General features: G+C 51.8%; 2 protein-coding genes across 2 annotated transcripts in view; one reads left to right on the top strand and one right to left on the bottom strand.

Moving 5' to 3' along the window:
* The window catches only part of MRPL27 (mitochondrial ribosomal protein L27), a 477,291-nt gene that overhangs the window by 225,801 nt on the left and 239,382 nt on the right, over nt 1-12,108 (bottom strand). The window lies entirely within an intron of this gene.
* The window catches only part of CACNA1G (calcium voltage-gated channel subunit alpha1 G), a 92,884-nt gene continuing 88,410 nt past the window's right edge, over nt 7,635-12,108 (top strand). The window contains exon 1 of the mRNA XM_069067523.1: nt 7,635-8,677. Within this exon, the coding sequence (XP_068923624.1) occupies nt 8,409-8,677 (269 nt within the window). The 5' untranslated portion in view covers nt 7,635-8,408. The remainder of the gene's footprint in view (nt 8,678-12,108) is intronic.

Here is a 12,108-nt window from a genome sequence, read left to right as displayed (position 1 = left end):
GGGTGAACTACTTGAGCTTACACTCCACACACACACTCATTTACCTGACCTACTGCTTCCCCTTCCTCTTAGGATCTACCTCCTTTAGTTATCCATCCATCTATTCATCACGTCACAGAATATCAAGGTTGAGATATAGATCATAGGATTTAGAACTAAAAGCCTTCCAGTGATGTGAAATTCATTCCCTAAGCTCCTGACATAGCCCATACTTTTGGGGTCAGCTCTGAGTAGTCCATCCAGGCCTTCCAGTGATATGGCATTCATTCCCTAAGCTCCTGACATAGCCCATCCTTTAGGGGTCAGCTCTGATCAGTCCATCCAAGCCTTCCAGTGATATGGAATTCATCCCCTAAGCTCCTGACATAGCCCATCCTTTTGGGGTCAGCTCTGATTAGTCCATCCAAGCCTTCCAGTGATATGGAATTCATTCCCTAAGCTCCTGACATAGCCCATCCTTTTGGGGTCAGCTCTGAGTAGCAGGAGGCCTTTGCTTCTATCAAGCAGAGATCTCTGCCCTCCAGTAACTCCTGCCCAGTGCTGTTAGTTCTGACCTCTAAAGCCAGGTAGAACAAGACTAGAGCTAGAGCCTCTTCCATTCCTGTCGGATGCTCCTCAACACCTACTGTGACTACAAGTTGGGGGAAACAGAGGCTGAGTGGACAAAGCCAAGCCCAGCACAGAACAGATGAAAAGACCAATAGAAGCAGGATGAGGACTCAGGTGTCCCAGATCCTGGACTTTATACTCTGGAAACTTAAAAGAAACATAGAGCCTGGGCACCATGGCATAGTGCATGAAACACTGGTTTTGATATCAGAAGATTTGTGTTCACATCTTCATTCTACCACTTATCACCTGTGTGACCTTGGACAAGTCTCCTAACCTCTCTTCTGTTTGTTCATCTGTAAAAAAAAGGGATTGGACTAGATAGGTCAGACTAGAGGCCAGGAAGGGGAGGGGTTAATGGAAAAAGTATTTCTTCCTTTCATCCTTTCCCCCCACCACCACCCTCACCACCACCACTACTGCCACAAGGCTGTTGGAGCCTCAGACTGGGAAGTCTTATTAGTGCTGACTGGGGGTAGAAGGGAGGTATTTGAGTGGGAATGTCCTTAATCCTCTCCCCACTAGAGCAGAGCTCACTCCTTTTCATCCTTAGATTACTCTCTCATGAGTGGAGTCTTGGTTTTGAACTCAGGGTGACTGGGGAGATTGGAGGAGAGGGGAAAGAACACCTGGCATAAAATATGACAAAAAGGATAAGGACAAAGGAATGTATGTCCCTGGGAAACTCCATCTGTTCTTCCAGCAAGTCCTTTTCCCCCTTCTTTCTTCATTCTGTATTCTTGTGGACCTGAGATGGTGGAGTTCCCTTCTTAACATACTTCTCTTTTCCTAACCCAAGGCTTCAGTGACAGTTGTTTTAGGAACTGGATGGGGGTGAGGAAAAGGGCCCAGAGAGTAGAGAGGAAAGGAATACTTGGCTTTTATTCAAGGAAAGGGCTCATAAGCCTTCAGTGATGGGTTTAGGAAGGTAATCTGTGCCTACCCTCCCATTTCTTTGTAGTTGGATGAATTAGAGAGAGGGGAAGAATAAGATATCCTTATAGAACCCTTTATTTTTTAAAAACTGAATGACAACCTCATCTGCATATGGCTTGGTGCATTGTGGGAAGTGTCCAAATCCTTTCAAGCTGCTAGAAAGGAGGAATCTTAATGAGCTCAGCAACCAACATGTTTCTTTCCCCAAATGCTTTTCTTCTGCCCTGACTTGGCCAACCTGACACATAGCTTATCCCATTTGCCTTCATCTAACTCAGCCCCATCTTTTTATTCTTAGATCCCCCTCTGATCTGATCTAATATTTCACATTCAAGAAGTCCTCTTTAGGTGTCTAGCCTCCTGCTTCAATGTGAGTCCATAATTCTTTTAGTCTGTGGTTCTTACCTGCTTTCTAGTACTGAAAGGTCTTTCCCTTTCCTTGCCTCCTCTCTCACACTTCTGATGCTCTATACCAGCCTCCACATCATGATGAAAAGTAGAGTCCTAATTGACTTGTAGTCAGAAAACTACAAATCCTATAACCTAGGAAAAGTCACTTCAATATTCTGGGCATCCCTCATTTTCCTTGTAAAATGAAGGGGTTGGACTAGGTGCTGACTAAGGTCCCCCTGATTCTCTAAGAGACCTAGGTACCCTACTGAACCCATTCCTGGGAATTAGGAATAGGTGATAAGTAACCCATAGGAAAGGAAGACAGAGATGGGAAAATGTCGAATCAATGTGGCACAGTAGGAAAAACATTTATTTTAAGGTCTAAGACCTGGTTTTGAATGGCAAGCGGTGCCACACAAACTTGCTGAGTGTCATATCAGCTCTCTGGACCTCACTTTCTGTAAAACTCTGTAAAACAAGGAACTTTGACTAAATTATCTCTAGAATCCCTACCTCAAAGTTCTTTGATTCTTATGATTTCTAAACATTGTGTGACTTCTTCCCTCCCTTCCTCTCCTTTCTCCTCTCATCTTCTTTTCTATCCTCTATTCTCCTTTCTTTGCCTCCCCTCTCCCCTCCCCTGCCAGACCAGAGAAGGGAGAATCATAGGACTTTAGACATAGAGGGGCCCTCAGAGGGTGAGTATTCCCTGTAAACAACACAGGAAGGGATAACAAGAGGGGACAGGGGTTGGGGAGCCAGGTGCATGCAGAACACCAGGGATCTCCAGATAGGAGGCAGAAGGAGGGAGCTCTAGAGGAAAGACAGTTGTTGAGTAGCTAGGTGGGGGCAGCTGCAGCCTAGGTTCTCTGTTGGATTGATCTATGATCAACCTCTCCCATTTATCTGATTGCCCTGTGAAACCTCTTTGCAATTTACTTTGAACTTCAGAGGCCCTTTGTTTAAGTCAGGAAGAAGGTAAGGAGAGTGGGGGGAGTCAAAACTGATAGGAAGGAGTGTTAGCTGAATTAAGGTAAAAGGAAAAATAGACAAGAGATGGTGTGAGAGGGCAAAGAGAAGATTGGGTTATCCCTGGAGAGAGTATAGGTGAAGATTAACACAGATGGTCACTGGGGTTGGGGGGGATGTCATTGTTCTGCCTGGGCATCTGGGCCCATGGTGCTGACCACTGAGCCCATCTGGAGGGGATTAGAGTTCTGGCCAGCATGGTCAGCTATCCCCTTTCTGGCCAGAGCCTATTCTATGTTGCCAGGAAATGCAGAAAGATGGCTGAAAGGAGGTCTCCAGCAGGGAAATGGGCAGAGTAAACAATAGAAATGGTGAAAGTATATATCTGGTACATGTCTCACACACCTGCCATATGGAGTTCTGCTTGGCATACCTCTAGTGAATGTCCTCTGAGTCCCCCCAGGGCATAGACCTTGGGGATAAGCAGAGTTTGGGGAAAGCTGTTCCTTCTCTCGTAAAGCCTCAGGGAAACAGACACAATTCAGCACCCTTTGACACCTGCTTCTAAATGTCTTTTCCCTTTCACTGCCTCCTCTTTCTATCTCTCTTCCTTGGGCACAAACTGCTCTCATGTGAAATGCTATCAACTTTGTACTTTCTATAGGATTTCTAGAGGAAGAGATATGAAGGATATTCAAGGTATAGGGGACAATTTAAGCAAAGGTAGGGAGGTGAGAAAGCATAGAAATGCCTGGGGGATAGAGAATGAGTGGTCTGGTTTGGTCTAGGTTGGAGCATAGTGTAGTGAGAGGCATATGGAGAAAGTGAGTCTGGAAAGGTAGATTGGAGTCAGTCTGTGGAGGCCAAAGAATCTGTAACATATTCAGTAGACAATGGAAAGCTATTGAAGATTTTTTTTTTCTTTTTGGACGGGGGAAGGTAGGGCAATTGGGGGTTAAGTGATTTGCCCAAGGTCACATGGCTATTGAAGATTTTTTGAGTGAGGCCAGGATGTAATTAGAGGCATTTGGAAAATTAATCTGATTGTGCTGTGTAAGAGGGGTTAGAAAAGGGACCACTGGAAACAAACATTGCTCACAGATCTCTAACATGGCAATTCAAATTTTGAGTAGGAGAGATATTTAAGCACAGGGTTCCTTCAGTTCTATCAATTCACACATTTTGGGGGAGCTGCCTACTCCAGCTCTGCCTCCACTCCCCAGTTCATGTCAGCCCACCTCCCGGAGAAATACCACTCTAGTCAGAGCTGAATGAATCTACAGGGAAATTTAAGATCTTGAGGCTTGTCATTTCCTGGGTGGGGGTAGTATAAGAAGGTCAAGAGTTAGGAGATAATGCCTTTCACACTGATCAATAATTATGGATATTGAAGGTATTTAGAAGGAAGTGCCATGGAGCAAGGGAGAAGGGGGACAAGATGTTTGCACAGACTAGAGGCTGGGGAAGCAAGTAAGATGTCCAACTGGAATTCACTAACTAAGCTTTTTCCTTCCAGATTTTTGTTAGGGATACTTATTAGCAGTGAACTATGCTTGCAACAAGGACAGTCTTGATAATGATGAGGAGGAAGAAGAGGGTGGGTGGTGACTAGAAATTCCCAGAAAACGCTACCTCACTTGGACTTGGAGTTCCTTAAAAGAAGATATTCATATCCGAGTTTTCCCTTAGAATTTGGGGAAGTGTCTCTTCTCACTGTGTGTCCTTGAACAAATCAGAGCCTTTCTGGGGCTCAGTTTCCTCATCTATAAAAGGAGGGATTAAGCTAAGATCTTTGAGGTTCCTCCCACCTCTCATAGTCTATATGAATCTTAATACTCTAGGACTTACTCTCTTTTTGTTAAATTAGGAGTTACTCTAGATGATCTTAGAGCTCTCCTATTCTGTCATTCTCTTTATCTTCTTGAGTTTGGCATAGGACTCAGCACCTGGGGACTCTATGTAGGGTTGGTAAATTGGGAAGGGGTAGGGGGTGGGGTGGGGGAGGAAGGGATGGGTTAGGACCGTGAATAGAATGATTTAGGTGGGGATAATCGCTAAGTTTCCTCCAGGCCAAATTGCCTTCCATGGCCTAGGTCACATCTGTACCGGATCTCCCCTTTTCTCCTCCTCATCGTGTCCCCCCACCCCACCCCGTGCCCTCAAAGACGGGCCTACCTACCCGAGAGAGCTGCTGAGAATCGGGGCGCAGGGCGAGAGCGGCGACCGCTGCAGGAGGGAGGCAAAGAGAGACCGAAAAAGGGAGGGAGGGAGGAAGCAAGGGAGGGAGGGAGAGAAGAAGCTAGAGGCCGAAGTTACCCTCCCCCAGGTGCTGCTGCTCTAAAAGGAAAGGTGTCAGCCTCTTCTCCTAAATCAGAAATAATCATCCCCATAAAGGATGACATCCTCTGCCCACCCCCAGCTCCGGGTTGAGTTTAAGACTCTCGGGCCCTCGGAAAGCTGAGCAGCTGCTCGCTCTCTGCCTGGGAGAGAGGGAGAGACTGGGGATCTGCTCATTAGCATTAAGTTTAAATGAGTCTGTCCTCGTTTGCATACTTCTGTAGAGCTCGATTTCTGCGGAAGGGCAACTGGGGAGCCGACGGCGCAGACGCCCTGCCCTCTGTTCAGTTCCCTACCCCCCCCCCCCCCCCTTTGCAGGATCCAAAACCTTCTCCCAGACGCGACCCCAAATGAAGGATGCGGGGGTCTGTCTGTGTGGGTGGCGCTGCTTCATACAGCCGGGAAAATAGGAGAGTCCCAGGGGACGCCTGAGGTCGTGCGCTCCATTCCTCTGCCTCCGAACAGTACCCCTTTCCCTGGAATAGCTCGGGAGAAGGAGGTGACCTGACTCCTCTCCAGTACCTTTCCCTCCCGGTGACGTTCAGGAAGTGCTTCCCGGTGTCTAACCCTTAATTCCCAAAACGCTGCAATCGTAACGCATTTCTCTCCTTAGACCCGACAGCTTCCTGCGGGAGGGGGCTGGAGTCGAATGGGTTGCAGGGGGAGCAACTGGGTAAAGAGGCCGGGGGAGAGGAGAAGGTAAACCCCGAAGTCGCCAAAGTAAGGGGCTTTTACTTGCCCCGCCCCCTGTCCAGGGTGCTGGGACTAGGATACCAGGTGCCGCGTCTGGGTGCAGGGTTGAAGGAGGAGACCTAGTCTGAGCGCGTGGCTGAGATGGAGCGAACGGCATTCGGATTCCGAGTTGGGCAAACCCAGTTCCATTTTTTTTATCCCTCGTTCTATTTCCCTCCGACTTCTCACGAGGGAACCAAACACTGTCCAATATTGGCACACTCCTCCGGCTCCCTTTCCCCCATTCCCTCCTTTCGAACTGTCCTCATTCTGTCGAGTGAGAAATTGAGGCACTATGTGATGCTTTGCGGGGGGCGGGCGGGGGGTGTGGTGGAAGGATACTTCCATAGTTACAGAAGCTGACTTGGACCCCAAGTATCTCTAGTTTTCTCTTAGCTCCATATATATTCATCAATAGCAAAATCCCTGAAATCCCCTGCCTCAGGGGTCGCATACCATCTTCTTACTCTCCAGGGGTCCAAGAAGGCCTCAGTCCTTATCTCCCGGGTGCTGAAGTCCTTCAGACCAGACCACAGTTAGTTCCCCCATTCCAGGCAAAAAAAAAAAAAAAAAAAGCGTCCGCTTTGTAAAGTAAGGCGCCTCACTAACGGAGACAAAAAGTCCTGTCACCCTGTGTGGCCGGCGCGGTGGTCCTAAGGAAGTTCAGGGATTTGGCAGAATAGACCCTTCTGTAGCTGCTTCTTCCTATGTCAGTTTAAAAACGGTTGATTTAGAGGAGGGGACACAGGGTCATGGTCAAAGGCAGATATAGAAGGGCTGGGTCTTGCCCCAGGAAGACGGAGGAGGCAACACCCACCTCACGGGTCCTGGCCTGGCTGTTTTTCCTTTCTCTAGCCTCCTTTCTCCCCCCCCCCCTCCGCAGCACCCCAAACCGCACACCCCTATCCAACCGCAAGCCCCGCCCTCAAACGTCGGGACTGCCTTAGCCCCTTGGTCAATCCAGGCCCCACCCCCAGTCCTTCCTCCTGCATTAGGCCCCACCTAACTGTCTTGCCTCTCCATCCTCCAGTTCGGGGTGACCAGGTCTTGGCACTTTAAAAAAGATTCAGGTTTTCGTGTTGGGCCCCATTGCCTTACTCATGGGCCGCCCCTTCGGAATCCCAGAGCTCCGCCTCCCATCCCCACCTCTGGGTCCCCTGGATTGAGCTAAATCCTCAGTCTCCCTCCCTCATTTTTTAGGCTGCAGTTCTTTCTCTAACCCATTTCAATTTGGGGGGCTGGAAAGCCAGGGACTCGGGGCCACAGAAGGCCACAGAATCCCTAAGGATTCAAGATCAAAGGGGAAGTAGACCCCAGGGGCAAGCCCTCTAATTCCCTAGGGGCTCCCCACAAGGGAGTCCTCGAGCCCCCAGGAGCCAATAAGAAAAGGGGTTCGACCACTGTGGCACTATGATTGGTTTCTCACATTCCAGAGGGGTCGGGGGAGGGGAGGAGGGGAAAAAAGGCGGTCCCAGGCGTCCGGGCTGGAACCGGATTCCAGCTGTGGTTCTTTCCCCCCCTTCCCCGCCTCCTGCCCGCCTCCCTCAGCTTTCGTCCAATAAGAGGGCGGTGTGAGGCCGGCGGCACGCCTGTATTGGCTGAGAGGCTGGCTCCGGAGGGGCGGGGCCTGGGGCTTGAAGTTGGAGTGAGGGATCCAGCTGTGCTGTGCGCTGGGCTCAAAGCTTTAGCTCCAGGCTCTGGTCCGAGGAGGGAGGCAGTGGCGCCGGCAACGGCAACAGCAAAGGCAGTGGCAGCAGCGGCAGCAGCAGCAAAAGCTGCAGCAGCCGCATCTCCGCCCCCGGCCCTGCCCAGGACGGCCCCCTACTATCTCTCCGCCCCACCCGGACTGCTAAGCTTGTGGGGGGAGGAGAAAGGAACCTCTCCTCACTCCCCCCCAGTCCCCCACCCCCACCCCAGGAGAGTTCTCCTTCCCTTTCCCCCACCGACACCACAACTGGCAACCCGCCGGGGCGATGCTGACTGCTTAGACTCTGCCCTCGTTGCTCCAGGGAAGAGCGGGCAACCCCCTTCCGTGGCCCCCAGCCCTAAGCCAGTCTTCCCCGGCTATTCCACACTCCCTAATGCTGCAGTGAGGTGGTCGCTGATTCGGGCGCCCAGCACCTGGACGCGAAGCAAAGAAGCCCGAACAAAGTGAGGAGGAGCCGGCGGGGGGAGGCGGGGGCCAAGCCGAGGCCCAAGGGAAGCGGGGACGGGGCCAGGAGCGCGACAGCGGATTCAGGGCCCCCGGCGGGCAGCATGCCCCTGGGGGCGGCGGGAATTGGGCTGAACTGGCCAGCCAGGGGGCACAGCCTCCGCCCTAGAGCCCCCCGGATGCGTCCTCCCAGGGGTCCTCCGGTTCTGTGAGGACCCCCCCCCCCCGCAGGGGGTACCGCTTGCCCCGCTCCAGACCTGGGGCTCAGGCTGGCGGGAGGATGGACGAAGAGGAAGATGCAGCCAATGCCGAAGAGTTCGGGCAGCCCAAGACCTTGGTGCGGCTCAACGACCTGTCAGGAGCAGGGGGCCTGTCGGGACCTGGGCCGGGACCCGGACCCGGACCGGGACCGGGGCCGGGGCCAGGAGACAAAGACCCAGGCAGTACGGACTCGGAGCCGGAGGGATTGCCCTATCCTGCGCTCGCCCCAGTGGTTTTCTTCTACCTGAGCCAGGAGAGTCGCCCCAGGAGCTGGTGCCTTCGCCTGGTCTGTAACCCATATCCTTCGGGGGACCTTAGCGGGGAAATGGGTGGGTGGGTGGGACAGGTAAGCAAGCCCGGAGCGGAACAGCTTGGGGGGGGGGGGGGGCGTTGAATCACAGGTGAAGGGAAGACAGGTGAGATTGGAGGGAAGAGAGAACTGGTGAAGGGGGAACTGTTAGAATAAGGGGGGAGGGGAGAGCCAGGTAAGGCCAGGACATGAGAGGAGAGACAGTCACCACCACTTCAACCCTTCTAGAGGGGTGAAAATTGGAACTGAACTGCTAGAGAGGGGGAGATTTGGGCAGGGGGAGTGGGCGAGTGAGGAACGTGCGCCGACCGTTCCGCAGCTGGATGCTCTCCAGATGTGGAGAGGGGTAAGGAGGATCATTGCCCTCCAGATGTGGGAAGATGCAGAAGCTATTGATTTCCCTGGCCGATAGGGGCTGGATTTGCCTTCCTAAGTTGAAGGGGGGGGGGGGGGGGGATGAGGTGAGAAGGACGGCGGAGGGGGGGGGGGGGGGGGGGGGGAGCTGTAATCTGCTCTTCCTTTCTTGCCATCTCCCCCACTCCAAAGTTTGCTACAGGATCTGGGGTCCATCCTCCCCACTTCGACCCCGACGCCGAGGTTTTCCTGACCAAACAGGAGCTGTATGGGGGGGGGGGGTGTTTCTAAGTCCCCCCATCTACCCCCACCCCTCACTCCCCCGCAGCGGGCTGGAGGCACAACAAGGAGATTCCGGCGGCGGCTGATGTCAGGGGCTGAGAATGAGAACAAGATGTGCGGGGTGGGGAGGGGGGCAGTTGTGCCCCCAAAGCTAGAGCTGAGCCCCTGGCGGGAATTGAGTCGATGTGGAGATCAAATCTAAGCTCCCCGAAGTTATCCGCCCTCTTTTCCTTATTTCAGGGTGTGGGGATGCTTGAATTGGATCTCCAGCGGGAGGGTGTGTATGGGGGGGGGGGGGGAGGTAGACAGTTTCGGGAACTGTTCTGTACAGAGGGTAGGATCGAGCTAGTCAGAGCTTCCCCCCCCCCAATGCTTTCTTTCAATGAAAGCTTCACTAAGGGAGAATATGACCAACCCCCTAAAAATGAGGGTTGTAGGGAGTAAGGGCATGAGTGTGGTTTTCCGTCTCTCCCCCTCCCCTCCTTAGAAGGCATTCAGGTTGGCCCTTCTCAGTGTCTGGCTCCACTGATAGGAAGCTCCCACCCAAAGTAGAAAGGAATCATCATCAGCACCCCCCCCTTCAATTTAATCTCCAGGGTTAGGGGAGGGGGTCCCTTTCTTCTTCCAATAATTAGATCGGCTTCCCCAGAGAAATCCTGTTCTTGTTCCCTCTTCCCCCAGCCCCCCCCCCCCCCCCCCCTTCTCTCTCTCTGGTTGCCTCCTGCTCAGATTCAAGGCACAAAGCACTTCTCTGGAACCGGACCTGTTTTGGTGGTAGTGGTGCTGGTGCTGGTGCTGGAGGTGGTAGTGGTGGTTGATGTTGTCATTGGGTTTTCTTTGGAGGGGGAGAGAGATTCGTTGAGATATGAGGCTTCTCGACTGCTTCTCTCCTGTCTTTGTTCATGCCCCAGAGGCTTCTTTGGGACCTTGGAATCTGGGGTAACCTAATCCGGTCTTTCCCTCTTTTGAGATTCCTATTACCTATTCCCAGTCCCTGGAACTGTGAGAGAAGGGGGGGGGGAAGGAATGTGTGCTCAGACCACCCTTCACCCCTCTGCAGTTTAGCTCCCACTGTTCCCAGAATCCTGCTCTCCCAGCTCTTCCTTTTCTCTTCTACGCAGAACTGGGGGCCTGGGTTCCTAGTCTCCCTACCCCCCAATCTGCTTTTCTCCCTTAAACTCAGATGGCACTAACACCCCCCTAAGCAACACGAACCCACAGACACCTCACCTAGTGTGCTCTGCAGTCATGAGTACCTCCTGGGTTGCATTCTCCTTCCACTTCCTTTCCAAACCCCAGAATGAGAGAAATTGGGGGGGGCATGTGTGTGAAGCGATAAACTGTGAGATTTAGATGGCTGTTTAGAATCGGATAGAATGCAGGGGTATAACCCACCCCTGCCCTGCGGTTTTATGCCTCAGTTTCTTTCCTTCTAATAGATTAAGGAATGGAGGTAAATGTAATCATATTTCTTCTCAACTCCCCCCTCCACACACACACACACACACACACACACACACACACACACACACTCCAGGGAAATGGATCTTGAGCTAGAAGAGCCAGCCCCCATAAACCATGAATAGGAAAAGGTAGCAGTTCCCTTCATCTTTGCTCGGGGAAATAGAACAAAGAAGAATGAATACTTTTTCCACCCCTCCCAACTTACCCCATAAATTGTGCTCTTAGGGTTTTTTTTTTGAGGGGGGAGGGCTATTTCTATCTGCCCATTTTCCTTTTATCCCCACAATACTTTCATTGTGTGTTTGTGCACAGGATCCATGAGGAAGGAGGGGTGGGGAATGACCATAATTTACCAATTTCCACATTGGGTATCTTTGATGTAAGGATTAGGGGAGAGGTCAGAATGAGTAGTGAGAGGTGAAGGCTATTTCAGAGGGAGATTTGGAGTTCTGCCTGGTCTCAAGTCTGTTTCTGGAGGACTGGGAAAGGGGCATCTCTTGGGAAAATTGTGGCTAGTGGGGTAGTCAGGCCTGGGAGGTAAAGAGAAGTTAGGAACAATGCTGCCTAAATTCCCCCTCACTTCTCTCTCTCTCTCTCTCTCTCTCTCTCTCTCTCTCTCTCTCTCTCTCTCTCTCTCTCTCTCTCTCTCTCTCTCTCTCTCACACACACACACACACACACACACACACGCAGCATACCCACAGTTTAAGGTTTGAGGAAAATGTGCATTTTGCATTTGCCAGAGACTCTGAATTGAATCCCATCCTCAATATTTCCTTCCTCCTTCTTACTCTACATGTATAGAATCTCGTTTAGCCCTATAGCACTCATTTATGCTTTCTACCCCACCCCCCCACTCTCTACTTCCCTCCCTTCAGGCTAAGAAGGGAGCCAGACCCCTTCTCTGCATGTCACTCTTTACCACTCCACCCACCAAAGCCAACCCCCCAAAGAGGCCTTGTTTCCTGGAGAAGAAACCTGCCCAAGGCCCCATCTGGGATGTGGGGGGTGGGGTGAGGAAAGGCAATAAGGAAGGTTATGAGGGATGGGGCCTGGCATTATATATGTGTGTGTGTGTGTGTGTGTGTGTGTGTGTGTGTGTGTGTGTGTGTCTGGGGGGGTGGTCAGAGACATTTCTCCCCTATTCCCATTGAATCCATGCCCCTCTAGACATAGGTGCCTGTTTTCTCTTCGCTAATGTGTACTTTTTGGTTGGGTGTGTGTTTTCCCTCTTTGTGTTCCTCCTTCCTGACTCTTCTCTCCCCCCCCCCTGCCCCCTCCCAACCAAAGGAGATCCTGAGCATTCCCT

This window comes from Petaurus breviceps, unplaced genomic scaffold (genome assembly GCF_028583685.1).
Source record: "Petaurus breviceps papuanus isolate PSGF00001 unplaced genomic scaffold, PetGlider_PUasm1.0 90750, whole genome shotgun sequence".
In the NCBI taxonomy this organism is placed as follows: Eukaryota; Metazoa; Chordata; class Mammalia; order Diprotodontia; family Petauridae; genus Petaurus; species Petaurus breviceps.
This window is presented reverse-complemented; position numbering and strand designations above follow the sequence as displayed.